The sequence below is a fragment of the Lonchura striata genome, chromosome 1 (assembly GCF_050655825.1).
Source record: "Lonchura striata isolate lonStrDom1 chromosome 1, ASM5065582v1, whole genome shotgun sequence".
Classification (NCBI taxonomy): domain Eukaryota; kingdom Metazoa; phylum Chordata; class Aves; order Passeriformes; family Estrildidae; genus Lonchura; species Lonchura striata.
Window position 1 is genome coordinate 63,609,449 of NC_140703.1, and position 27,337 is coordinate 63,636,785.

Sequence of the window (27,337 nt, forward strand, 5' to 3'; positions counted from 1 at the left end):
GAGGCAGCAGCGGGGGCTGGCAAGGTAGGGGACAGCCCGCGAAGCTCCGCCGGTGCGGGCTGCTTCTCGTCCTCGTTCTCCTGCGTGCGGGGCGCTGAGGACCGGCCATGGTGAAGGTGTCGTTCAACTCCGCGTTGGCGCAGAAGGAGGCGGCGAAGAAGGAGGAGGAGAACAGCCAGGTGCTGATCCTGCCGCCGGACGGCAAGGTGAGGGCGGCGGCGGGACCGACCCTCCGGGGCCCGGCGGCGGGCGCTGCGCTCCGCTGCGCAGCGGGGCTGCCCCGGGAGGGGAGCGCGGCGCGGACGCCGCGGCGCTTGGTGCCCCCTTGCCGCGGCGCTGGCCCCGGGCGGGCCGGGGGAAGGCTGCGCAGCGGTGCGCCCGCCGCCCCATCGCCTCACGCTTCTAAAATGGCTGACAGGGCGAGCTTCTCGGCTCCGCTTCTCCCGACTCCGGGCATCTCCGTGGTGGCTCCGTTTTTCTGTTTGTTTGGTTGGAGGTTTTTGTTGGGGTTTTGTTTTGGAGGGGTTTTTTTTTTTGTTAGCCGCTACAGCGCGTGGACCGCGGCCACCCCGGCTTTCGGGGCCGGCTGCGCGCCCGCTCCCGCAGCCCCCCGGCTGCGCGGGGCCGGCGGTGGGAGCTGGTTTGTGCGGAGAGGGCGGGTCGTGCCCGCTGTTCCCCCGCTGCCATCCCCTCCGGGAGCCGCTGGCGAACTCCCGGACCCCGGATGCTCCAGGGCAAGGGAGCGCCTGGAGGGTGAAGCTGGGGCTTCGGCCGCGCTTGTGCCGCAGCGCGTTCGCAGAGCCTGGTGGTTGTGTGGTGCGGAGAACTTCGCCTCGGAACTTGAATAAAGGAACAAAGAGCTGCCTCCCCCCGCCCCAAAACAGCACCAAAACTCCGGGCGCCGCTGTCGCCTCCCCTCTGCTAAAAGCAACGAAGAAAAAACACCAGCGGCTTTTAAAGTTTTTGAAGTGCAGAACTGCCTAGAATATAAAGGGTTTTGGTTGCAATTTCTATGTTCTAGTAATCAAAACCAGTTTTTAATTCGGAGTAGTGTAATTTGCTCTGAGCTCTTTCGAAAGGGAATGAAAACTTGAAAAATGGCCAGCTGCACATAAACAGTGTCTTGCTGTTTTCATTTGCTTTCACAGTCTCTTGTGCATCAGGCCTCTGGGCTACCAGATTGGCTCTTCAAAAGTGATAGTGTTTATTAATTTCCTAAATCTTTTGTGGTGAATTTCTGCCTAGGAGGACACTGTCTGTTCAGTTTGTAGTGTGAAGTTCTGCCCTGGTGCAGGTTTTGCTGTGATTTTGATGGGGCCAGGTTCTTCACTTGCAGAATCCACTGTCATTTCACAGCCAAGGGGAACCAGAAAGGTGCTTCTAGTGACATCTCCCTGATACAGCAAGTGGTTAAATTTCACACTTCCACTGAGCATACTGTGCTTTCAGATGAAACTCTGACCAGAGTATTTAAGTCTCTAGAACAGTGTGCCACAACAGATGAGACAGTATTACTGCTCTGATCGCTTGCAGTTATACAAAATCCATTAGGTGCTCGTCTTCCTAAAGGAGTGCTATTCTCTAGGAAGCAGTGGCTTTCCTGAGCCCAGATTAAGCTGTAAAATTCCTTCCTGACCCCAGGTTTGTGGTCAGTTTGACACCAAGCACATAAGCAAGACACAAGCTACGTGTTCCAGAAAATGGGTTTTTCTTATTACCTTGGAATCCAGACCTGCCCTGGATGATGTTTGTTTCCAGATAGCCTACCAAATTGGGCTTGTTTTTCTGCTGCTAAACAAACAAAATACATCTGGCTAATTGTACACTGGGGAACAAATCCTTCCGACCCTATCCAGATACTGACGGAAGCATGTCATTTGACTATGATTTCCTTAACGTGGAGCTGTAAATTCTAGCAGCTGAGAATTACATACAAGATCTGCCTTAACTTCGATTTCCTTGGCTAGAAAAGAGGCTTGTAAACATCTATTAACCAGGTCAAAAGGCGATCTGATCTCACAGTAGCTACTTAAAAGTTCTTGCACTGCTGTCAGGGGATGAACACGCCTGAATGAAGCTTGAAACACTCCTAAAATAGCTTGCTAGGAGGGGATGCTCAGTACAGATGAAAATTCCAAAAACAAACGAGCACTCTTGAGGGATGAGTCTTTGACATTCTCCTTGACACATTTCTATCTTTTGTCTGCAGAACTGCAAACCTGCACCTAACAGTGTGCAAAATTCTCAAGTAAGCTTTTTTTGAGCTTTTGTGTTTTAAAACATCAATAAAAGCAGATCTGGTACAGTAGCATTGTCTGTAGTTTTTGTAGAACAGGCTGTGCAATCCATGCAGGATTAACAGCAGTGAAAAAAAACACTGCTGTGAAGCTCTAGAGATATTGTGATTCTTCAAGTCTGAGAGCTTAGTCTCAGATCTTTGGGTGGCGGACTGGGTGGAAAGGAACTGAGGGCCCTTGTAAAACTTGATACCTTTGAGGTAAGTGCAAGATCCACTCTTTGAACTTTGCCTTCTCAAATACAAGTGCATGAGAAACAGATCTTCCCCCACCCCTCCATAATTTCAATTGCCTATGCAGCTCTTTGGAGGAAAGGGAAAAAAATAAACCACATCTGACAAATGCATTATTCATATCACATTGCTGCTGGAAAACCCTTCGCTTCAAGTGAGGTTTGGAGGCAGTGTGGGAATGTATATTGAGAGAAAGAATTCTGGTAGACTGAGAAAGGTCACATATCCAAAACAGCATACATGGGACATTTGTTTTCCCTTCTCCTACATTGTTTCTGTAGGAAAATAGTTAGATCTGGATCTCAAGTGTAAACATGAAAAATATTGCAACATTTTATGAAGCTTTCTTTTATAATCAAAGTCCTGGAAGGCATTCTGGACTGAAGTGAAGGGAAAACCCTAAGAGGAGGCTCAACAGAATTGCACTACCACTTACAATTTTATAACCAAGAACTTAAAAATATTTGAGCTAGAGATATTAGTAAACTAGTTGAGATTAATGAATAAAGCCAAATACTCTGAAATGTCAAGAAAAGAAAAATTCCTGGAATGAGCTTTTGGGCTAATTCTTTGACAGTCTCGTTCTGCTGCTTTTCCCAACACAGTGCCTTGAAGACTCCCGCTCTGCCATTGCAGGATTACTCTCAAATACATAATCTTCCAAGGACTTAGCAAAGAGCATTTGCAGCTAAAATATGCTGATGATACAGCATAGAAATACTCTAATCTTGCCAAAAATTACCCAATAACCTCTGATGCAGATACTAATCGGAAATTAATCATGGAAGGTAAGACAGGAAGAGGCAAGAAGAGTAGGGGATGTGTCATGGAAACAACGTCTTAAAAAAAAAGGTTTTGCAGAAGGCAGTAGTCTTAGGCTTTGGAGTATGTTACTTAAAAAGGACTTGAAAAATCTAGAGTGCTAATCCTGTCTCTGCATAAATCACTGCTTGGTATTATGGCATGTAGTGAAAGTGTCGCCATAATTACTGTAGGCAGCCATTAAAACGCTGTAATGTTGTAATGTTTTTGTTGTTGGGATGGTACTTCTATGCTGTAATTTTTGGCCAAAATACAGAATACTCTTGGTGAAGGGTCTTAGGCCACATTTCATTTTCCATTTTGCTCATTGTCTTTACAATGGGGTGTTTTATGACCCAGTTTCCCAACAAACAAACAATGTGTGGTCTTTTAACATTTCTCCCTACAATAGATCTTCAGAGAGCCAAAGATGGTTCTGAGCGTAGCTGAAGTCTTCAGACATTTTATAAAGGCCATTCAGTAGATTAAGTCTTCCCAAAAATCTTCGTGCCCCCATTGACTCAGGATGTTACTCCCTTCTGTGAGGTTTAGTGGCAACCTTTTAAAACTATTTTTATCTTTTTGGGTTGCTCAACATGGTGCATCTTTACCACATGCAGCTTTGTGCACAGAAGCTGTGGATTCATGCATAAATATTGTGGCTGACCATTGGACAATGGTCTGCATGTGCAGAGAGTTCAATGTGAAAGTGTAAATGTTAAAAATTTTAAAAGCAGCAGCTTTCTGCATTTATTCCTTATGAGAAAATTATTACTCTGACCTTTAAAATTAGCCTTCTTTAGCTTAATCTTGCTTAAAGCATACTAAAATAGACTTTTTTTAACACAGAGGGAAGGGATCCACCTAGAAAATACTGTTGAGTAACAACTAATGAGCATTATTTTGCTGTGTAGAAAAACCTTCAGGTTTTGTGTAATTGATGTTAAATGTTTCTGAAATAAAGGCATTAGCTTTACAGTTTTTTACATATCTATATACATATATATGTATACAAAAGTTACTGTATCCACTAAAAAAATAGCAATTTGTTTATTATTTTGCTGTCAGGAAAGCAGACTTTCACACTTTATGGAACGCCCCTGTAGCTGGGTAGTTCAGGATTGTTTTGTTTGATTTTAATTTCTTTTTTCTTTCAGGAATTTCCATATTCCCTTTATAGGCTTTCTCCAGCCAAATTTCTATAGGCCTTACACCAGATACTGTTGGGGAAAGAGCAGTCTTTGTATTTTCCTCTATTTTCTGTAATGCAACTAGGTCATTAAACCAACCAGCTTCTGCTATCTGTCAGAGCATTGTGAAGATTAAGACATGATTATTTAAAAGAGGACCAGAAGTAAAAAATCCTGAGTAAACTCTCTCCCCCTTCTCCCAGATGTTGCTAAAACTTTAATGAAAATCCACCAAACCATAGGTGAAAACCCTCCTGTTTCAGGCACAAAGAGTACACAGGGCTCGTTCTGTTATTTTATTTGAATGGGTACCCAAAAAAAATTAGGGTAAATTGTGTTTTATTGAACAAAATTTGTGTTGTTAATGAGGGACTTCTCCTAAGAAAAGAAGCCTTGTAGCTGATACCTTCCCCTGCATTTTTTTTTTACATTACGAATTTGTGCTACTGGTTCAGTACTGCAGCTTCCTGAACATAGGGTAACTGTGGCCTTGAGACTTTTGGCTCCTAAAGCTATTCCTTAAAGGCTGCCAGCAACTGAGACAATACTAAAAAACCAAGATCTCTAAAGGTTTGTGGTTCACCTTTGACAATCTCTTGCTATTTTTAAGTTAGTTTAGGGATCTGGAATTACAAAATCCAAAATGTGATCTGGAGGAGCTTGTGTCATCCCCCAGCAATGGGCACAAACCTGTGGGACAGAGGAGTTCTGTCAGTGCTTGGTATCTCACTTCCTTGCTGTCTCTCATAACCTCCTGACCTGAATAACAATACAAAGCTTTGGTTGAGAACTACAGCCCTTTCCCAGCAGAATTACATTTAATGTTTCAAACAGGATGTGTTCTGCCAGACCTTTGTGATAACTGCTTCATCAGTTGTTTGTATAACTTATGTTTTTGGCTGACTGAGCAAGAGCTGATGGATGTACCATAGAGCTCGTGTGAACTCAGTGCAGGGATGACTAGAGAGACAACGTGGATACTTTCTACAGTTCTAAATAGTTTCTCTTCAGTTTCCCAGACTTTTACTTGGCTGAAACCCCCTGCCCTAAAAATGTATTTTGAGAGCTTTTTTCCCCCTAAATATCATAATACAGAAAAGTCTCTAATTAGATGATGCTTTATTTAGTGCAGTATCTAGAAAAACTATCCTGCACTGTAATGTATCTTTGCAGTAAATGCCAGAAGTACTTCTCTTATGTTCACTTCAGTCTTTCTGTGCTGCAATACTCTTCTTGATAAGCCTCATGAAACAAGTTTTAAATATTAACGTTGCATAGCAGTATGAAGAATACCACTTAAACAGAGGCTGTTGAAAGTTCCATTCAGTGGGAAAGATCAAGTTAAATTAGTTAATTTCTGAAGATATGGATCAAAATGAAAAGCTGAGCTTTCCTGTGAAAATCATTTGAAAGAAAATTTTCTTGGAATCAGCAGTGTTTTCAAGAGAAATGATTTTGACTCATTCCCTTATAATGAATATTTAATCCAACATGTAAACATCAAGGAAAGTTTAATTTCAAAATGTAATGTGTATATATGTTTTTCTTCTGTTAAGTATTTTAATGAAATGTTTGAAGTTGCAAATGTAACCTACCAGTTGTGGGTTTATAGATTATTTTCTATTTTCAGATTTATTTTCTTTGTTATTTGTGTATGTTTTTTCCTTTTTTTTTTCTTATCAGCATTTTAGTAAACGTTGATACTAATAGTTTTTGGGGTGGGGGGAATGTAAGAATGGTAAGCATACAGTAATGTTTTCAGGTAACTGTTCTGCAGTTGTGGTTTTGAAATACTTGTTGGTTTTATATGTATTTTCTAGCCAGTAGCCAGTAGCTACAGGCATCAGATAGGTCTTAATAAAAAGAAAATAGTCCTCTCTGTGACCCTCAGGAAATACCTTCAAACACAAATAATGCATTTTTAAGTCCTAGTAATTTTAAATATTCTTTATTCTGTACTTCCAAAAACACAATGACATTTTTAAAATCTAACTACAGCTGGGATAAGTAATTATGTGTTTTGTTACTTATTGCACAGATTTCTTTTGCTTTTCCTTATTTTTTCTCCCCTTCCTCCTCTTGTGCTATGATTGACAAAGGTTAGCATTATCTGCTTTTAGTCTCCTGATCATTATGAATAATACAACATTCATTTTCTTACTATTTATGTACTGCTTTTTATCCTCAGTGGAAATTACTTTGAATCTACAGATGAAAAGCATGCTAATTTATAAAATTCGGATATCTGTCCTAATTTTACAGATGTGGTAAACCAAAGGAATGAGATAATTAATAAGACTGAGCTCTGCAATGAAGTCAGAAATGGTTTTGTGCAGACATCATGTGATCTAAGTAGGGTTTGGGCCATAACGGGCATACAGAAAAGCTCTAGGTCCTTCCTGAGTGATCCATGTGTCATCTACAAGCAAGGATCCTCTGTGCAACAGCTGTACAAAATTCATCATGACAAAATGCCAAAGTCATATTTGTCCAACAGTTATTATAGAGATCTTGAAAAAAAAATTGGTATCTTGTTTGTTCTTTCTGTGTAGTGTCAGTGTGTGTGTGTGTGTGTGTGTGTGTGTGTGTGTACATAAATATTTTTCTAAAGTTGATATGTTATTAAGTATGCAATACATATAATTTCATATATATACACATACACAAAAATAAAACCCACAGGCATTTTAAGAGTAGAGTTCCTTGGATGCAAGTCCTTGGTTAATTTGTGGTTGTCTTTGTTCTAGTCTTCAGCAAACTCCTGCTTTGATGGCAGCTTTCTGCTCTTCTGTGGGTAGAATGAGATGGTGGAATGGTGAAAAAAGAGCAGGCTGGGGAGATCATAACTGGGAGGGGTCAGTGATCTCTGGGGTGGATCTCAGTTGCTGAGTCACTAAGGCCTGCTTATTTATTTATTTATTTTAAAAGATAAAGCCTACACAGAAATAGAATACCCTTGCCCTTACACATTTGAAAATGCAGCAGCCTTTGCAAGGTTGTGAGGCCAAACACGACTCAGAGGCTGCTGCACAGTGCAATGAGTTATTTTGCCTAAGATTTGCAGTTTTGGGAAGCTCTTGGTGAGGTATTTGAATGTTGGCCTGGTCTGTGATCTTGCAGGGTGTGATGTTGCCAGGTGCTGGGCAGTAGAGTGTGCTCTACTTCAGACTTGGAATAGTCTAATTGCACTGAAGCCCTTCAGTTTGTTACAACAGTTTTGTCTAGAAAGAGGGCGTAATTAAACATCAGCCTTCCATGGTCATCTCTCCTGTGCTGATACTCATAACTGCTACAATTAAATGCTATTCTGTATTTGCATATAGAATGGTTTCCACTCAGAGAACTGTGCTTGCTGTTCAGGTACTATTGCATTCTAATTCACTAATGCATGTATTAGCAGAGTGTGTGTTTGAGGACAGGGCTGCCATTCACAAGAGCCTCAACAGACTACAGTGATGGGCTGAACAAAATCTCATGAGTTTCAGAAATGGCAAATGCCAAATCCGGTACCTGGAGGAGACTCAGCCCAGCCATCAGGATACACAGGGCACCACCTGGCTGGGAAGCTGCTCTGCTTGGAAAAGACCCAGGGCTTCTGGTGGACAGTCAGCTGGACACTAGTCACTGACATCACTGAAGGCTGTGAGCTCTCTGATCCAAAAAAAGACAGCAACAAACTGGTGCGAGTCCAGCAGGGGCTACTGCAATAGTCAGAGGCTGGAGGTCACACCCTGTGAGGAGTGGCCAAGGGAGTGGGGCTTGTTCAACCCAGAGATGAAACTGCTGCAGGGAGGACTTCCCAGCAATCTCCCAGTGCCTGGGGAAGTGACTGAAAAGACAGTGGTCATAAATTTAAAAAAGAGAGCTTCTGACTGACAGAAGCAAAATATTTTTCAGTCTTGAGGAGAACTGAATGCTGCTGAGGAAATTACCCGGAGAAGCTTTGAAGTGTCAGTCTTAGCCGTTTTGAAACCTTGACTGGTCAAGAGCCCTGAGCAACCTAGACAGGCTTCAGATTCTGCCCTCCTTTGAAGCAGGACTACAGACCTCACAAGTGGGTTTTGTGATGCTGGATTCTACTTTTGAGAGAAACTGAGACACAGCCTTTGTAACTTGTTTGAGATGACATACCATCTGTGGCTGAACTGGGAATAGAGTTATTAAATTCCGAGGCTCAGTGGTGCATATGTGCATGCTAATGAGATCTCTTGGGTGAAAGAGTCAATGCCACTTGGGAAAATAGCCTTGAGAGAAATCTAGGTTAAATTCACATAGCGTTCCATCACACTGATGTCTGAGAATCAGGCAGTCATAGGAAAAAAGAAATTTCAGATATAAGTGAGCAGGGTAAGGGAGAAACAGGGGCTGAAACAATCAAGGTCAAAGAGATAATTTAGTATTGATCCATTTAAAGTGGAATAGGAACCTTCTAAGTTCCTGTTTTCAAACACTGATCTCATTCAGGATAAAGATGAAAGAAATACTTCATTAAAGTTATGGATTGATTTAGTGTAGTTTTTGTGAGTATGGTAGAATGTAAGTCAGTTGTAGGTCAAAAAGTGCAGGTGGGTAAAGGGTTTATTTTGGCAATGTTTTAAAATGAAGCATTTTAAGAATTGGACAGTTTAATGAAATGCCATGTTCAGTATGCTGTAACTATAAAGAGTGTGGTGATTTTGTTTTCTGAAAGCAAAGTACATTCTGAAGAATGTCCCATATGACTTCTTGGGCTTGAGGGATTTTGTTAAAAAAATTAATCCTTCTTGCCAGATACCTGTGCAAGCTTTCCACCTACCTGTTTTGGTCTATCACTTGCAGACTTGCACCAGAACACTTCTCTCTCCTTTAAATATGTGAGAAAACTAAGTAAGTGTGGAATGCAGAACAAATTTCCATCATTCCGGTTTATGAAAATATGTAGAGAAATTCAGCAACATTAATATATTTCCTAAATAAACCTGATTTCCACCCTGAGCATCCAGACATTTAGAGGTAAGACATTTTCCAAATGTCGTAGGTTTTGTTAAAGTTTCCATGGCAGGGAGTGAGGAGAAGTCAGAAGAATCATAAAACTCCAAAGTGAAGTAAAGGATGTGTGGAACTTTATTACTTGTCTAGCACAGACCCAGCACTCCTGGAAGTCTGATATGTTTTTTTCTTAAATGAAGCAAGTGGTTAGAGTTACTTCATCTGCTATAGTATTAGTGTTACTTTAAAACTGCAGATATGTGTCACAGAATGGCTGGCATTGGAGGTCATCTGGGCCAACTCCCCTGCTCTCGCAGGACCACCTGCAGCTGGTTTCTTGGGACCACCTCCAGTCAGCTTCTGAGTATCTCCAAGGATGGAAGGCTCTACTATCTCCCTGGGCAAGCTGTGCCAGTGTTTGGGGTCATGCAGTAAAAGAAGTGTTTTGTCATGTCCAGTAGGAGTATAAGATGATATTTAGGTTCTGTGGTGCTAATATCTGTACGGAAGAAGTCCCAGGAGGGCAGTCCTTGCCCTGACAGTTTGCAGGCCAAGAGCCACAGGAGTGCCCTGCTGGTTGATGTGGCAGACCAAAGTGCTGTGGTCGTAGCCCAGCTCCTCTTCACCAGAGCATGAAGGGGCAATGGTGAAGGGAGGAAATGGAGATAAGATGTGCCCAGTTACTCTGCATGTGGCAGATATCAGCTCTGCTTTGGGTGGGGAAAGATACAGGGGGCATAGACATAGGATAAGTGCCCAGAGAAGGAAGCTGGTACGTCTTGAAACTAGACAGAGAAGAGGAACAATCTGGGGAACACCGCTTGAAGAAAACAGTCAAATACAGTGTTTGGTTAGTTACACACTTGCTGTAGAAAGCCTGAGATGAGGATATAGCCAAAAGAGCAGGTGAATCACCTGAAAAGAAGTCTTTGCCTGGTCTAAAAATACAACTTTCAGGGCATTTAAGTACCTTGTTACCTTCTAGTCCATGTAAGGCCACAGCTAACAATGACTCATCTTAATGCTACTCCAAAATTTAACCAAAACAGCAATTTGAATAGTTACAGGCTTTTTCCTTCTTTACCCATTTCTTTACCGGAGAATAAAAGTAAAGAGTCTTTAATTGTTGATTGCCATCAGGTTTTGCTGTCTCTTCTCTCAGAAATGAAGGCAGTGTTTAGGTAAATCAGGATTACTCATGTTGGTTAGGAGTTGTGGATTACTCTTCAGGATATGCTTCTTTTGCTGTCCCTCTATCACAGAGCTGTGGATGAACTGCTGATTCCTGTCCTTAACATTCACCTTACAGTTGTACTTTTCTTTTACTTCCTGCAGAAAATTTGAATTTGTCATGTTCCAACATGTTTCTGAGTTTTATTTCTTGCTCCCCTACTCTTGCCTGTTTTCCAATTTTTGTTATCTTTTCACCTCTGTCTCTCTCAGTACATGCAGCTGTAGCTACCTTCCTACCCACCAGCCCTCATTCCCTTTTTAAGATTATCTTGAGCTGACTGCTTATACTGATGTTTTTATTTTGTTATAGTTATGATGTTTGAACAATGAAATTAGTAATTTGACAGATGCTGTATGTTTTAATACAATTCCCCTATTATTTCATCAAAGATAACATTCAAGCAATTAAAACAACCTTGGACTTTGAACTTGTAAAGCTCCTCTAATTTAGTTTCTTCTTCTGGATTTCCTAGTGCTGTCTAAAAGATTTTGTATTTACTATACTATTTCAAAGACCATATACAGATACAAGAAATAGAAGAGGTCAATAGTACCAACTGCCTAATAGATTCTAATTGATTTATCTCCTTGGTTATTCAGGCTATATGACTACAGTGAACAGCAGCACAACTAAGGTCATGTTTTATGTTGTTCTTTAGGCAGAGAGCATTTAGTCAGATGGACAAGTCTCTGTCCATCATGACAGAAGAACTGGCAGAACTGGCAGTGTTGGCATTTGCAAGGTTCGGGTATCAACTGCAGATAAACAGCTATAGCTTGTTTCCTGGACAAGTGAGAAATCTCTGAAGCATCTGTTGTATACAGAGTGGTTTTTTCCAATTAGCAAGTTAAAAGATTATTGCACTTAAAATTTAAATTTAATTTTATTAGTAAGCATAGAATTGCTGTTTTAGAGGCAGATCAGTATGATCGCCTTCCAGATTCAAAGCATCTGCCAAGTGAGGAGTCTTGCAAAAGCCTGCCTTAATTTCCCATCTGCAGCAAGTAATAAATAGAATACCAGGCTTGGAGCAGTCTTCAGGCAGGAATACCACTGAAGGAATGCAGAGCTCCTTCTAAATTAAGTTCATTTTAAATGGACTTTCTTTTGTGAGGATTTCCTACAGATGTCATATTTACAAGTCAGAGCAGGCGAGCCTGACCAACAGAATTCAGTTTATACAGCTATTGGTCAGTATTTTATTTAAAGACTTTTTAGCTTCTCTCATTAAAAAAACACTTCCAGGGAGTCATCATTAACTTCCCTTCTTCCCGCTCCACTAATTAAGGCTGCAGTTGGTCAATATTTGCCTTCAGGAGACTTGGTCTGTCCCACTGTGTTCTGTCCATCCATGTGAGCTAAGTGGCACACAGAGGACCTTGGAGGAAAAACTGTTCTGAACAGCTTCCAGCCAGTTCTACCCATGTAAACTGTAAGCTTTTATATATGTGTTTGTGTATATGTAATAGATGTTATTCTCACAAGTGTAATTATGGATGTTTTGGGTGTTATGCTGCAGACATTTTTAGTAATGTTTGTAATACTCAGTTATGCTCTGCATCTGGTTTCTCTGTGGATCAAAGACTGTTCATTCCAAAAGACATTTCTCCCTCCCATAATTATTTTTATTGCTATCTTATCTATTTTAAATTTGGGACATTATCTTTTGCATAGCTGTCCAGCAGTCATACAGTATTCTGGGCTTCTCACAGCATGTTGTCCGTCATATTTGGTTTAGATAGGTGTGTTCTTAATTTCTGCAAAGAAACAAGGTCTGATAATGTTCTCACTCATTTTAATATGCACTAGACATATGCCTTGTAAGTTTATAGACTGCTTTACTTTTATAATGTTAAAGCAATTATATTCCACTATGTACAAAAAGCCACAAGGGGAAAATCTAAGTAATTATCAAGTCTAATTATACACATTTGTGTCTCAGCATTGGAGCTTCTTAGTATACATTTGTGATATTACCCCAAACATGAATTTGGCCATTCTAAAATATAGCATTTATTAAAGGAGAAAAAAAAAAAAAAAAAAAAAGGTAGCATTAAAATTGAACTGAAAAGAGCAAGAGAATATATGGCCACTAGCCATTAATAACTGCTACTGTTTGCAAGTTTACGGGGTTATTAACTTATTGTTTTTTAAATTTACTGCAGAACAGTAAATGCTAATTGTCATAAAAATCTTCTTGCACACATCTCTCTGTAGTTGAGAGTGTTCTGATAAATAGTTGGTATCATGTGCCCATCTGAGAAGTGTTTCATTGTTTTAGTAAGAAGGCAGAGAGTAAGTTTACATTCACTGCAGTGATCACCAATGAAGGAACCTGTTCTGAAAACTATGGTCATCTTATCACTTCCTTATGAGAAGACTAGATTTGAATCTTGCTAGTCTCAAATAATAGAGAATTTAATACTTGTTTTCTATCTGAAAGGAAATTGTTACTTCAGAGCTTGATGCTATTCAGGTTGGGAAGTCCTGAACCATTTATTTTCAACACTGTAGAATTTAGTTTACAAGAGGCAAAGAGATGCTTCTGTTTCATGACTTATCCATGGGAAGTAGGCTAATCAAATGTTTTCCAATTGGAACAATCAAGGGAAACAAGCCAGTTTTGGGCTTGCATCCAGTTCCTCTTAAGGCATTTTGCATCAGAGATGAATTTTGTGGCATCACCTTAAGGCTGAGGATTCACAAGAGAGCTGAAAGTACATGGAACAGGGATGAAGCAGAAGAGAGGAAAGAAAGGGACCAGAACAGTAATCATTTATTACTGCTCACAGAAGTAGAGAGGCATATTTTTAGAGGTCAGTGTTCACCTCAAGTACATGATGCTTTCTTTTGTGAGATACCTCTGGCAGTGGAAAGCTGGCCTAGAGAAAAATTAGTTATTGAGGCTGCAGTCTCACGTTGTGCTCTGGCTTCAGAAGTCAGCGCTGCTGCCGGGGAACAAAGTGCAGCTGTAACTATATGGGGAGAAGCGCTAATTCAGCACTGTCCCTCTTAGTGGGGATCTGCTTTCACTTAATGGGTTTTTTTCAGAACATGAGTCACCTGGAAGGAGGTTGAGCATCCATTGCACTTCCTTCTTTTGCAGTGCAGAGGGTCAGATTTTTATAGCAAGGGACAAATTATTCTTTTGGGTCAATACAGCCCAAACGAAGCTGTTATGACAACAATACAAAAGCTTAGAGAGCTTAGCCATGGGTCAGCTACATATGTAATTTGGTTTCAGTAAATTATTTATAACATTTTAATTTAAGCTGGTTTTAAACTGCTTGACAATGTACTTTGTTTTCAGGCTAGGAAGTCAATTCTTTGTTCTCTTTCAGTAGCATAAAATCTTTTCAGTGTTGTCAGTTTCAGATTCTACCTGTGCTTTCATTCATTCTCCTAAGCAGGAGCCTAAACTGGGCTTGAACTCATGCTCTGAATTTAATGGGCTGTTTTTGGTAGGCTGGGGACAAATCAATGATAGGCAGCTACAAATACAAAATAGCTTAACGTGCCACCACAAGGGACACCTTCAGAAATAATAATGATAGCCTTTAGCTGGTGGTAGAGGATAAAAGATTTTTATTAAACCCGTTGTTTACATCTGTCATCTCATATATCAAAGCAAAATTATTTAAGGTGGAATACTGATAAACTCGTCCTTCAGGTTTCTCCTAGTATGGTTAAAGAGTAAAAGTTACTTTCTTTTTCTCTGATTATTTTGGTGGCTTGTGGAAAATTGATCTGACATTAACCCCCATTTACAGGTAGGTGTTCATACTCTGTGTGCCTTCCTCACCATTTCTCAGCTGCATGTTTTCGTAGTCTTTCTGGACTTAAAAAAATAATGAAAACAATAGAAGAGGCATTTATTCCATTAATGGATAATTCTGGTTGAAATTAAAAAGGTGTGGGGGATGAAAGCAGGTCTAGGAAAGAATAAAGATACTCTTTATATTCTTCACTAGGGAATATTTTGATATTGTATCCCAGAGGCAGTTTACTATCCCTTTTTCTGGCATTAACTTGGAAGGGTTTAAGTGACAACTATTACAAAAAGTTTCAATCAGGCGTCCTGTATGCTTTGAAATATCTAGGGAAATAGTTACCTAATGATACAGGGCAACATAAAAATAAAAATCCTTGGTTTACCTGGTTTAGATTTATAATTGAGATGATTTATAGAAGAATCCACAGTGACTCTCAACGTGACCTGAGAGTTAATTAGATTAGCATGGGTATTATGTCCTATTCTCAGTCTCTGCAAAGAGCCAGGTTAAAAATCAGGCAGCTAGTAATCCTGTAATTTTTTACACTGAATTCCTTAAATAATTGGTATTCTAAAAGTGTTAAAAAATTGTTTCTGGTCTTTACATTGTATCATTTCAGTCCACAGTGAATGCTATTTTGCTGATTTCACTTTGCCTTGTAATGTATCCCAGAAATGTTGGTTTGAAGGGGCCTCTGGAAATCATCTGCTGCAGCCTCCCTTTAGAAACAGGATGGTTGCCAAAGCAAGATTAGCCATGGCTTTCTGTAGTTGAGTCTTGAAAACCTCCAAAGATGAAGATTTCACAATCTGATTTACTATGGTATTTAGCAAGGTAAAGTAAAATAAAATGTGTGAAATATCTTTAGTTTGACTCTAAATATTTCTGAATCAGATTTTGGCAGCCATTGCCTGGAAAAGAAGCTGCATTGCCACTTCTGTATGAAAGGTAATTGCAGTGTACTGTAAAGGTGGGTTTCATGTCACTTAATTTTAGCTGCATATGAATTAGGTACCTACTTTGTTAACCAAGGAATTGCCCTCTGTAATCAGTGAAAAGAATTAAGTCCCTCCAAAATGCTACTTACTTTTCTCTGGGATAGTTGAGTCATTCCCAGGAAGTGCCACTTTCTCCCACCATTTACAGGGAGGGTCCCCTTTCCATTTGGTGTCAGACTTGCTTCAGCCAGATAAGGGGAATTCCTTCCTAACTGGGCCTAGGCACTGGGTACTTTACCCATACCTTTGCTCAAGTGATGTGTCATCCTTAATTAGCAAATGCAGTAAAAAGGCCCAGCACATCAGACAAAACACTGGCCAACTATGTCTGTCAAAGCCTTCTCAAGCGCTTCTGTCCTGCTCTTCCTCAGTTTTCTTGTTTGGTATTTTTTGTTCATTCAGTCATAATGATTTTGCCATGGTTACCCCTCTACGTTATTGTTTTGTGGTTGCAAAGGGGTAATGAATTTCTTTATATTTATTTGAATTCAGATGTTTTTCTAGGATTCTCCAGGCTTGGAACAGGTTAGTTCAAAGTTGGATTTTTAAAGTTGTTTATTATTAGTATTAGTATGAATATGAGTATGAGTATGAGTATAAGTATTAGTATTAGTATTAGTATTAGTAGTATTAATGTCTTTTTTACTTTGTGTATGTTATGCAAATGCTTGGGGGAGGAAGGAGCATTGTAATGTGACTGATAGAGGAAAGATTTTGCAAGCAGCAAAAGTTTATTGCTTAGAATGCCTGTGGGGACAGCATAGTTATGCAAACTAGTGCCCTAAAGGGGAAACATCCTGTCATTCCTTCAGTATTACAGAACAGCAGATAGAGCAGAAAACTTCCTTAACAACATCTTACAAAGCATCTTTATATTTTTTTAATTCCCATCCTCACTATTCTGCCAGCCAAGCTGTGGTAAAGACTGTTTTGTTCTGATGGAACAACATAGGAAAGGATATATTTTGTTGCTGTTACTGCCTTTGATTTTTTGTTGGTTTTTTGAGTTCACTTATGTTGCATATACTAAGGTAAAACAGAATCTGACCTCTCTGAGTTGACTTCCTCGATCTGCTGTTGCCTGAGAATGCGTATTTTTCTGTCTGCAACCTGGGAAGTGACTCAGAGTGCATTATTAGGTATCTCAGGAGATTTTGTTGTATTTTTCTCTTAAGTCGGCTGATTTAGTCAGTGATGATGGCATTAAGAGTACAAGTTTTACTAAACTTAAATAGACTTGTTTTAAATTTTACCAAATACAGTCATTTTCTAAACACTTGTGCTAAAGTGCATACAGCCTTTTCTGGTGGCTGCAGTGTTTGTATTTGCTGAGTCTGAAGTATCTGCTCTCTTGCCTGCCTCGGGAACTGTGTGTTAAGGTCCCTCTCTGATGCCTTGCAGGACCCTGAGGATGCAGTGCCTGTTGGACAGAGAAGGGCCTGGTGCTGGTGCATGTGCTTTGGATTGGCCTTTATGCTGGCTGGTGTGTTCCTGGGTGGTGCCTATCTGTACAAATATTTTGCATTCCAGGTAAGTCACATACTCATTATGAGAGGGCTGTTTTTCTCTGTGGGAAGAGGAGCAACAGACTGTTCTTTTTGTGTAACATTTAGAAGAGGAGGAACAGACTAAACCAAAGGAAACAAACTATTTTTTTCTTTCCAAAACTTCACGTTTTCCAAAGGCCGGAGTTTTGCCTTCTCTGAAGTTACCAATCAGCAGAGGAGAGCAGGAGTGAACCTGGCAAATAAAAGAGAGCAACAGTTTTGAAAACCTCACTTTGCAGAGAAAAGATTGTATCTAAATAGGACTTGGGTTTAGGAGCCCCAGCGGTGTCCCAGATTTTTGTCTACTCTTTTTTCTCTTTCGAAGTGCCAAATACTGGAGGTGGATTAACCCCTTGAAAGCCTCCTTGTTTGATCCCAGGTTTCCTAACACATGAGCACTGCTAATGTACAGGAAAGGAGCTGCTTGTGAAAGCACCGTAGCAACTCTCCCCTTCCCTAGCCTCCACATGGATAAGAAATACGGGCCCTGCAGGGGACTGGAGAAAAGCACAGTCAGTGTGGTTTAAACATGCCCTGTCAAGTCTAATCCACACTGACAAGATTAGACCTCTAACAAAATGTATTTTCAGTCTTCTAACAAATAGCACTGCTGCAAGAGGAGCTCTGTGAAGGCAGCAGTGCCTGGGAAATGGAGCATTTACCTGAAACATTGGAGATCTGAGTTAAATACTGTCTCCCTTGGGGGGAGTTGTCACTGGGCAGTGCTGGATGTGCTGTTGCCCAAGTGGTGGGAGCACACCCTCCCTGCTTCAGAAACTGCTGGGGTTGCAAGATCTCAGAGCCAGAAAGGGAGAGGGTAAGCAAAACATGAATCTCTCTAGCCCACTGGTTTGAGCACCTAATTATAATATAAAAAATCATGTTCTTGTCCCTGATAACAGGATTGTTACTTTTCCCCCACTTTTCTAGCTGCTAATGTGGAAAGCCAAGTGATTAAACGTGGGAATTTCTAGCTGAACTTGCAGTTTGCAGTCTATTTGGCTATCACATTAACGAAATTTACAGGGGATAAGTAGTATTGTGAACGATGCTGCCTAAACAGCACAGCTTATCCTAGGGGGTGGATTAACGAGCTGAGGAGCTGAAGGTTGCTTGCCTTTTTAATGCACACTTCACCCGTGCTTAGCATTGCATGATCCACCTTTCACCTGCCAGTGAGATGAAACTGAAAGTACCATTTAGTTCAAACCTGTGCTGCTTGTTTATGAGTCAGATCTGCATTAAAATAAATATTCAGGAATTGAGCTGACATTGCACTGAAGACACGTTTTCAATGTAAAATTTTAAACTGATGGCATGTGCATATGCAGAGTTCTATATTTCTAAAACTATTTGGTGTGTAAATTCGGTATATGACTTCCTCTGACTCCAGAACTGTATTTTAAACTTCACTTAGATAACCTGCCACATGTACTGTGGCAGGACACAAATCAGTTATTTCAATTTCTCTTTTTACCTTTTTGTCTCTTAAAACTGTTCAAAAATTATTTTAGAAACTGACTTTCAAGACTCTTGAAGTCCCGTAGAACTAAGCAACTTCACAGAATAATTGAGTTTGGAAGGAAAGTCTTGATGTCATCTAGTCCAACGCTCTGCTACAAGCAGGACCAAATTTAGAGTTAGACTTGCTTTTTAAAGGTGATTTAGATGACCAGTTTTAATGTTTATATTCATAATTTTGACAACAGTTAGATCATAATTTAATAATAATAATAATAATAATAATAAGCATGCATATAGATGTAGGAGCTTCATTGTCTTTCTAAAAATACATGGAAGACTGGATTTTATGAACCTGCTTTATGGGATCCTGTTTTCCTTGAATTCAAACTAAGAGCTCCCTCTGGGTTGAGTGTAATTGAAGTTTTAGTCTTGACTTGTAGACAGCAACTGGCTCCTGCTTTAGTGTATGAATCAGATTAAAGGCAAAAAAAATCCTTTAGTCTGACAAGTTTTTCTTCAGAGAGTATTACTTTTAAACTTCTACATTACTGATATTTTGTTGCTGGGTTGTTTACTATTTTTAGCAGGGTGGTGTGTATTTCTGTGGAATAAAGTACATTGAAGATGGCTTAAGTTTACCTGAGCCTGGGGCAGAGGCTCAGACTGCTCGCTACCACACAATTGAGCAAAATATTCAGATCCTGGAGGAGGAAGATGTTGAGTTTATCAGTGTGCCAGTCCCTGAATTTGCTGATAGCGATCCTGCTGATATCGTCCATGACTTCCACCGGGTAAGAAATATGTCTGAAGATGCTGCAAGCATTTAAAACTTGAAAAATGTTCCCTCTCAGTCATCCTGATAAATATACTCACTTATTATGATGGGGGAAAGCAGAGGGGTAGAGGAGGCAGCAGAAATGTTTTGATCAGCAGCAGGCTGCAAGCAGTTATTAACTAGGCATAAAGTACAGCAGAATGTAGTCATCATTAGGTAGTGTGCAAACCACCATTTGAAAATGCAGTTCTGTTTTTGGAAAGGGAAAAATCTTGGCTCTATTTGCTCTCCTTAGTATGAGAAACAGAAGAGAATATTGTTCTTGATCTGCTGAGTCAACTGAGCCAGAATTTGACCAACTGCTGTGATTGCCAAGAGAAATTTGGAAAGGGCTGAGGTAGCTTTGACATCAGCTTGTAGGGGCTGATTGCATCTGATGTCCCTGGGTGTGTTCAAACACTCCTAGAGGTGCTCTCCAAAGCAGCAGCAGAAGGAGAAGGACCATGGAAGACAGCTCATTTTCCAGATGCCACAGGACGCCAAAGTTTAATTTCTTTGTGCACCACAGGCTACTACAATTCCTAGAGGCACTGAACTAGGGTTTCAAAGCTATCTTCCTTTTTTGGAGATATAAACTTGATTGATAGGAATCATGGTAATAAAATTCTCTTAAGGCACTTGACGGGCCTACAGCTCTCAGTGTTAAGAGCATCTGTAAAACAATTAGAAGCCTTCCTTTTCTGCAGCAGCATGGTTGGAGCTGTCTGATGGCAGTGAAATGTTGTACAGCTGGTTTTCAGGAAGCTAAATCTCTGAACATTGGAAAACTTCACTGAACAGCTTTTTTTAAGCTACGCTGAAAAAGAATAGGGAAGTGTCCTATTTTTTATGCAAACTTCAGAGTTTAAAGTGCTATCTGTCAAATATTCATAGCCAGATTTGGAGGAAAACACTGCTTGCTCAAACTACGTAATTGAAATAACATTTCAGAATATATTTAGGGACCTTCTGTTAAGAGTTAGAATAAAGATTCTAAAGAGGGAAAACTAGAAAATGGAAAAAGAAAGCAGCATCTAAGAAGCAAGTAAGAACAATATAATATTAAACATTTACTCTTTTATTTAATAAGTTAAAGGCTTTGCTCTAAAGGTCAGTGCAAGGGTCATTTGCCATAGATACAGCACTTGCTCCGTGTAGTGAGATTAGCTGCACTGATGATTGCTGTCCTGGCATTATTTCATCTGTTGGGCCCCTGGTGCTCAGTATTTTATATACATACACAGCCTCAGAGCTTTCAGCAGCTAGACATTACGTCCTTTTTAGCAAGAACAGGTGCAGTAAAACACACATCAGTGAACAGGGCCACAGGATTCATCAGGGTAATTCCCTGAGCTTTTTATCAAATAGTGGCAAATACTGCCATTTAGGTACTGTATAAAGATAATAATTCAACTATGAATAATCATTAACCTCGCAAGTCAGTCATATTTTTGAACCTAAAATTACTTTTGTTGTATTATCTGTAGCAATTGTAATTTCCTTCTGTGTTTTGTTCGTTGAGCAGCATTTCCTCTTTAAACTATAACAAAATATAAAATCATGAAGATTAGAGCCAGGTTTTTGCCTTGTTGTTTCACAATGAAGGCACTAGCCATAAATGAATGCTGTACTTGTTTCCATAACAGCTCAGGTACACCTTTGTAGTTTCCTTGCTTGGTGCATTTGAGCTCCTCATTTCCTGCTGCCTTGCTCAAATCCCTGTCGAAAATATAAACTCTCATCATGGCTGCCCTTTGTTTGTGCTTTTAGTTGCCCTAAGATTGGAGTTTGTTGGACAGACTTTCCAGTGAACAAAAGAATAATTTGAAGAACAGTTCAAGGCAATAGCAGTTCAGCAACGTCTGTTTGTCAGTTTTCTGATCTTCTAGTTATTTTAATTGAAATAAATGTTTTTTCAACAGAGACTCACCGCCTATCTTGACCTTAGCCTGGATAAGTGCTATGTGATTCCTCTGAACACTTCAGTTGTTATGCCACCAAAAAATTTCCTGGAGCTGCTCATCAATATTAAGGTATGATTAAATCACAAGTAATTTGTTCTTAAGACAGGAAGAAGTCAAAGTTTGGGTTTTTTCCATTCTGCATAACTGTGACATTCACAAAAGGCACATGATTGCTAGAGATCTTTGTGAAGAGAAAAAAAGTCTGTAACCTACTTAGACAATGATCTACAATCATGAAGGAATCATTAATTCAGATGAAGGCAAAAAAATCTGATTTTCTTCAATGCTATAAATTTGGCTGACAAAACCATGTAAATGTGGTGTAGCTGGACTCTGATAGTAGTCTGTGGTTTTAATTTATAATTCATTGTGACTGAAGTTTCTATAAAGCATGTGTGCACTGGACTAAGACTAGTTTGCTGAGAGGCATGGAGTAGATAAGACTGGGAAATACTTTTAACAAGGGCATTGTTTAGAGCCTAGGGCTGGCCCCCACTTCGATCCAGTGGCTTGTGGGGATCCAACATGAGATGTGTTGGATCTGCTGTGCACTTTACATAATGTATGCTTTCAGTTGCAGACTTAAATAGTATTTACCTTGGGTTCTGGCTTTCTGGTTTCTTCACAGAACAGCAAAATAGTCCAGTAGGGAAGAGAGCTGATGTCTAATATTTGGGGAGAATGTTTTAATATTTTACTGGGCTTTTGTAACTTCAGAACAGTTACATCATCCCTCGGTTTGTATTTTTCAAAAAAGGCTTTGGAATTAAGACTCCAGGAAACATTTTAGCCATTTCTGAGTGGTTTGTATGTATAAATAAATATCATATGAAAAGTTTCTACAAGTAAGTCCTTTGCTGCTTTTTTGCTTCCTATTTTGAGACTGGCTATTTAACCACATTTTCATTTCCTGTACATAAGGATAATGTGGTGCCTGTAAAACTCAGTGACCCCATTTTTTTAACTTTGTCTGTGCTGTTTTCTTTCCATTTTTAGATCACACAAATTCCACCATTAAAATCTGTTAATTTCCTAGTTTGTCATTAGTACTGAATCAAATGTGCTTGGTTTACAAGTAAGAGGATAACCAGGCATCACACATTTAACTGAAAATCTGTGCAAAAGCAAACAGTTTTGATCATTGTCCCCAACAGTGGGTGCCCTAATTTTATGAGACATCTGCTTAATTCTCATTGTATTAACAAAAAGCTGTGGGCATTTGATGTCACAGAAAATCAGGCTAAATGTTTGTAACTGGAATTTGGAAAACTATGCTGCAGATACATAAAGTGAGTAAATACTGTCCTGCAGTCATGCTGGTTGGACCAGCAAAAAAAAAATGTATTAAATTAATGTGTTAGTTTCACTAAAATGAACTCTAAATACATGCAGAGGGTATTTTATGTACATGGAGGAACATGGGCTGTTCTGGTGTTTAAGAAACACTATAATTTTAGCCTAAAGTTCCACATTTCTGTATATTGATACAGTTGGCTTCAATGTGCAGACATGAAAGGCCTCCTTTGTTTCTTTGGGAAACAGAACTGAAACCCAGATATATTTGCTCATCCACCTCGTTCCTGCTGCTGAGCCAACTGGCTAATTTTAACCGTAGACAGTGCACAGGATGTCTCAAAAATGGTATTTGTGGCTATGCTGTATCCCAGTGATGGGTAATTGCTCCTGCAGCAGCTGGGCAGAGGAGATTCCTGCCCTGAGTTTCCTCTCCTCCTGTCCCACCCAGGGAGGACTGAGAAGGCTGAGTCCAGGGTGGGCTGGGAGGTCCTGTTTGGAGGGCATGAGCCCAGGAGTGTGCTTGCAGGCTGCCCCCCAAGTCCTCAGCACTGCTGCCCACCCTGCCAGTGCCCTGCACTGCTGCTGTGCTCTGCCACTCCCTCAGGGCTCCTTCCTGAGATTCGACAGACCAGGAGTTAAGATGCAGGAATCTGCAGGATTTAATTACAAAATAATGAGTGGGATAATTTGGGAGAGTGATGTTTGCTAAGCTGTTACTTACAGGAAAAAAAAGTTGCTGTTGTTTTCCATGGGCTTGCAAAGCACAATATTGAAGAAAATATTCATAGTTTATTCATTTATGCAAAATTTAAAGTGAATTTTATGCAGATCTTTCTTTACTGGGAATAATAGCATTTAATCAGCTTCTCAACATGTCAATGGAACTGGAAAGATGATCTTGTTTCACAGCAGAAATTTCAAATTGTTTATTGTCGGTAAAAAATACAGGGTCTTTCACAACAGAATCTGAATTTGTTTTCACAATAACTGATATTTTTTTTAAAAAAGCAAGGAACACCTTCTTTACACTGCTATAGATTAGAACCACTCTTAGCAAGATTTCCTAGTATTTTAAAAAATTGATGAGTATTTAATTGTAGTAGTATTAGAAAACTGGCTGGCAGCTAAGTCTGGGTATCTTCAGTCATGTACAGTGAGGTGTGCACAGAGCCAGATTCCTCCATCATTTCATCTGTGGCAGAATATTACTGGAGGGACTTGGGAAGCCTTTGTATGTCATCGTGGCTCTCCGCTTTTTCAGTATATTGCCTTGAAACACCTGATGTCCCACTTTGGCTTTGTAATAGCTTTCCACATAAACAACTGTGGGAGTTGCCATAAAAACTTGAAGGGATAGATGGTTTTGTCTTCGCTTTGGTTTGAGAGCAGTGACCCATGCTGTGAAGAAGTTCAAGGCTTCCCAACCCCATGGACTGTAGCTGGACTATACTGCAGCTGATCTGCTTCATTAGCTGGAGTATCTCCATGTGGATCTTGGTTCTGCCAGCTCCTGCTTGGGAGCTGTTCCCACTGAGGTCTGGTGAGCTGTGGGACCCCTAGGGAAAAAAAAAACAAACCTGCTGAAGGCTGATGCTACTGTAGCAGGACAGCAATGGAAGTTCTGTGACTTTTTTGCATGCAATTGTTACATGTTTCTGTACTGTAGTAAAGTTTGCACATTTAGAAAAAAAGTCAGTGGATAATACATATTTTGAAATAATTTGAGGATACGATGAAGAAAAACACTGCAAAGTGTTTCTTGTGTACTCAGACCATGAAGAGATGGCTTTTGACAGAGCTGTTATGTTTTTGTTCAACAGGCTGGAACATACTTGCCTCAGTCCTATTTGATTCATGAGCAGATGATTGTTACTGATCGCATTGAAAATGTGGATCAGCTGGGATTCTTTATTTACCGCCTCTGCCGCGGCAAGGAAACCTATAAACTACAGCGCAAGGAAGCCATGAAAGGTAAACGCTCCTCCCGCAGTCTGGTGTGTTGGCAAAAGCTTCAGGGACACCTGAGTGTGTTCAAAGAACACTCTAATTAAAGCAAGGCTTGCTTATTGCACTGACTAGCTCTGTGTGCCTCAGTGTGTCTGATATTTTCTTGTGCAGGTGTGGAAATAAGTCATGTCAGTCATGTCATGGTGCGAAAGTGCTCAAGTTCCCCGTGACCTAGGAGTGCCAAAATGTCTGTGTGTGTGTGTGCATGGGTGTATTTTGTGGAGCTCAGGCTTTCATTGATGCTGTTCTTCAATCTTGAACCCTAAACCACCCACCCCAAACCTAAGAAAAATCTTTGATATAGGAGAAGCTTTAACCTTATGGTCCCAAGTAGAGAATTGCGAGGATTTTTTGTCGTTAAAGCCATTGTTACATGTTGTGGACAGGCTTACAAAGAAAACTTTAAAGTAACAAAAAAGGAGGACAGTTAATTAAAAGCAAAAAAGACTGTTTATTACATGCTGAACAACTGGAAGCAAAAGCCTCCAGCTAGTCCGGAGACCGTTTCAACAACTTAGTAAGTGTCCTAGGGGTGTTTCCAAGGAAACCAGCTCCAAGGAAAGACCCCGGGTCTATTGTCTCCTGACTGGGGTACTCAGGATCCGCACCGTGATTTCTCCATTGCTGATTAGCTCATAAGTTAGTGCAATCTTGGCCAATTATTTTAGGATTCTTGCCTCCTATTGCTTGGTCTCGCTTCCAATCTTGATCCAAGCTGTGGCTGTGTTCCACAATGCTATACTTCTGGAAGCTTCTCTGCCCCCTCCACAAAGATTGGCATCTCCTCCCTGGTTCCACTCCCCTTTTATGCATGCACAACAGTACTGAGTTTTAATATAACTAATCACCATTTGTTACTTGCACCCACAACACCTAACCCTGTAAGTACACAACCTGTTACTTGTATCAACAACATCCAACCTCATACATACATTGTTAACTAAATTTCTAATCACAATTTGTTACTTGTACCGACAACATTTAATCTTGTATATGCATTGCAAACTACATTCCCCAGAAGTTGAAATTTTATTCTTTTGTTCATAACGTCTTCCTCTTTGTGTCAGTGAAATGTCAGTAAGAGCTTGTCTTCACAGGAAAATTATAGTGCTTGGTACTTTTTTGTGGAAAAATGGTTGAAAAACATTATTTGGAAGAGTCTTGAAGAGCTATTAAATACTGCCTTAAAATTTGCATTCAGATATTACTTGCATTTGCTTTTTGGTTTGGTTTTTTTTTTTTTTCTTTTATGGTTGTTTGATTTCTTTTTGTTGTCTAATCTGCATATGGTGTGCAAGTGCACACCAAAGCATTTTAATTGCTTCTGTCATATTTGAAACCTGGCTGCTTGGGAAAACAAAGAGAAGAAATATAATTTATAAAAGCAATTTAGATTGATGTTTGAAAATGAAAAGGTTTTAATAGCAAAATCCAGTTAAAAATTCAGTATGTTTATCTTGTAGTAATAAATGTCCCCTGCAAGCATTTTTACAGATGCGTAGAGAGAGTGACTGGGAACTGATCTGAGTTAAAAACAGCCAGTGGGGGGGTTTTAGCAGGTTGGTTTTCACTAAACCAGTACTGGAATTTGGTTCACCACACTTTCAGGATCATTCCCTGCTAATTGATTTTCTGTATCTGAATGTGTGTCTGTTTTGTTGGAGGGGTGGGTTGGATAGGGGTAGTTCTGATTTCTGGTGACATCTTACCATAGCAAATGTAAAACTTCTGTCTCTGATGTACCTCAGCCCTTCTTCTCTTGACACTGTTGTTCTTTACGAATACAACAGGAATTCAGAAGCGTGAAGCCATCAACTGCCGAAAGATTCGACACTTCGAGAACAAGTTTGCTATGGAAACACTCATCTGTGAACAGTAATGAGGAAATGTACTGTTACAGGAGATTTTAAAAGTACAGTATGACCCCACCCTTTGTATTGTGTGCAGTGATTATTTTTTAAGATCTTCTTTTATGTAAGTAGTGGACAGGGCTTTCTTGCTGAACACATCTTCCATACTTCTCATCTCATGATACATGTAAAATCAATACGTTTTAGTTTTCTCCTTATTTTCAGGTGTGGTGTTCTTCTTATATTTGAATAGGAATTGTATAAAGACTTAGTTGCTCGTGCATTTCTGTGAATCACAAATACTAGGAAGAAGAAGAAATCTTTGAAATATCCACCAGTTTTTAAATAAGTAAAATTGAAAAAAATTATTAATGTACAAATGGACTGCAAGAGCTACTTCTAACTGTAATATTACCTGCTATAGTTTGTTACAGCATATAGACAAACCTGTATTTGACTCTCCTAACCAAGTGCAATTTGTTTTGTTCTTAAAATATTGTCATATTTACCTTTTTGAGATTGATTTCTGACTTGATGTTTTAAAATGGCAAGTGTTTGCTGTAACAATCTTTTAGAAAATTAAGAAGTAACTTATGTTACTAACTTGTATATAATCCATGTATGTGCAATGGAAAATAAACCTTATAAACATGTTTGTCTAAAAGTCTTGTGTTTTCTTCTGGATTCCAGTTTACTACTGGATGACTTTTAAGAAGAGGGGACTACAGTTACAATTAATGCATTTTACTTGAAGTGGTGTTTTTAAAGACAGAATAAATGGCTGAGAAAATAAATACAAACAGAGAAACATGGTTTTCTGTCTCTTTTCAATTAAAGGCAATACTCTGCTGCTTGCTGAAATTCTAAATGTGTATTTCCACAATACATATGATCAGAGTGG

General features: G+C 39.8%; 1 protein-coding gene and 1 long non-coding RNA gene across 3 annotated transcripts; one reads left to right on the forward strand and one right to left on the reverse strand.

Moving 5' to 3' along the window:
* ITM2B (integral membrane protein 2B) lies at positions 1-27,089 on the forward strand. Of its 2 annotated transcripts, none has more exons than XM_021528432.4 (6): positions 1-206; positions 16,896-17,024; positions 19,090-19,296; positions 21,242-21,352; positions 24,400-24,550; positions 26,377-27,089. In XM_021528432.4, the coding sequence occupies exons 1-6, from the start codon at positions 108-110 to the stop codon at positions 26,463-26,465; spliced, it is 786 nt and encodes a 261-aa protein (XP_021384107.3). In that variant the 5' UTR covers positions 1-107; the 3' UTR covers positions 26,466-27,089. The 2 variants fall into 2 exon arrangements, with proteins under 2 accessions (XP_021384107.3, XP_085433772.1); XM_085577646.1 differs by having other exon boundaries at positions 19,093-19,296.
* Positions 23,491-26,426, reverse strand: LOC146768699 (uncharacterized). The gene is made up of 2 exons (XR_014954699.1): positions 26,296-26,426; positions 23,491-24,135 (listed from the first exon to the last, which is right to left on the reverse strand). It is a non-coding gene; the product is annotated as an uncharacterized LOC146768699 (long non-coding RNA).
* Positions 27,090-27,337: the final 248 nt, after the last annotated feature.

Bases quoted from the DNA above. Each gene is read 5' to 3' on its own strand.
- ITM2B (XM_021528432.4), top strand. From the start codon at position 108: ATGGTGAAGGTGTCGTTCAACTCCGCGTTGGCGCAGAAGGAGGCGGCG. The intron at 207-16,895 runs GTGAGGGCGGCG...GATGCCTTGCAG, and splicing joins TCCTGCCGCCGGACGGCAAG to GACCCTGAGGATGCAGTGCC. The intron at 24,551-26,376 runs GTAAACGCTCCT...CGAATACAACAG, and splicing joins GCGCAAGGAAGCCATGAAAG to GAATTCAGAAGCGTGAAGCC.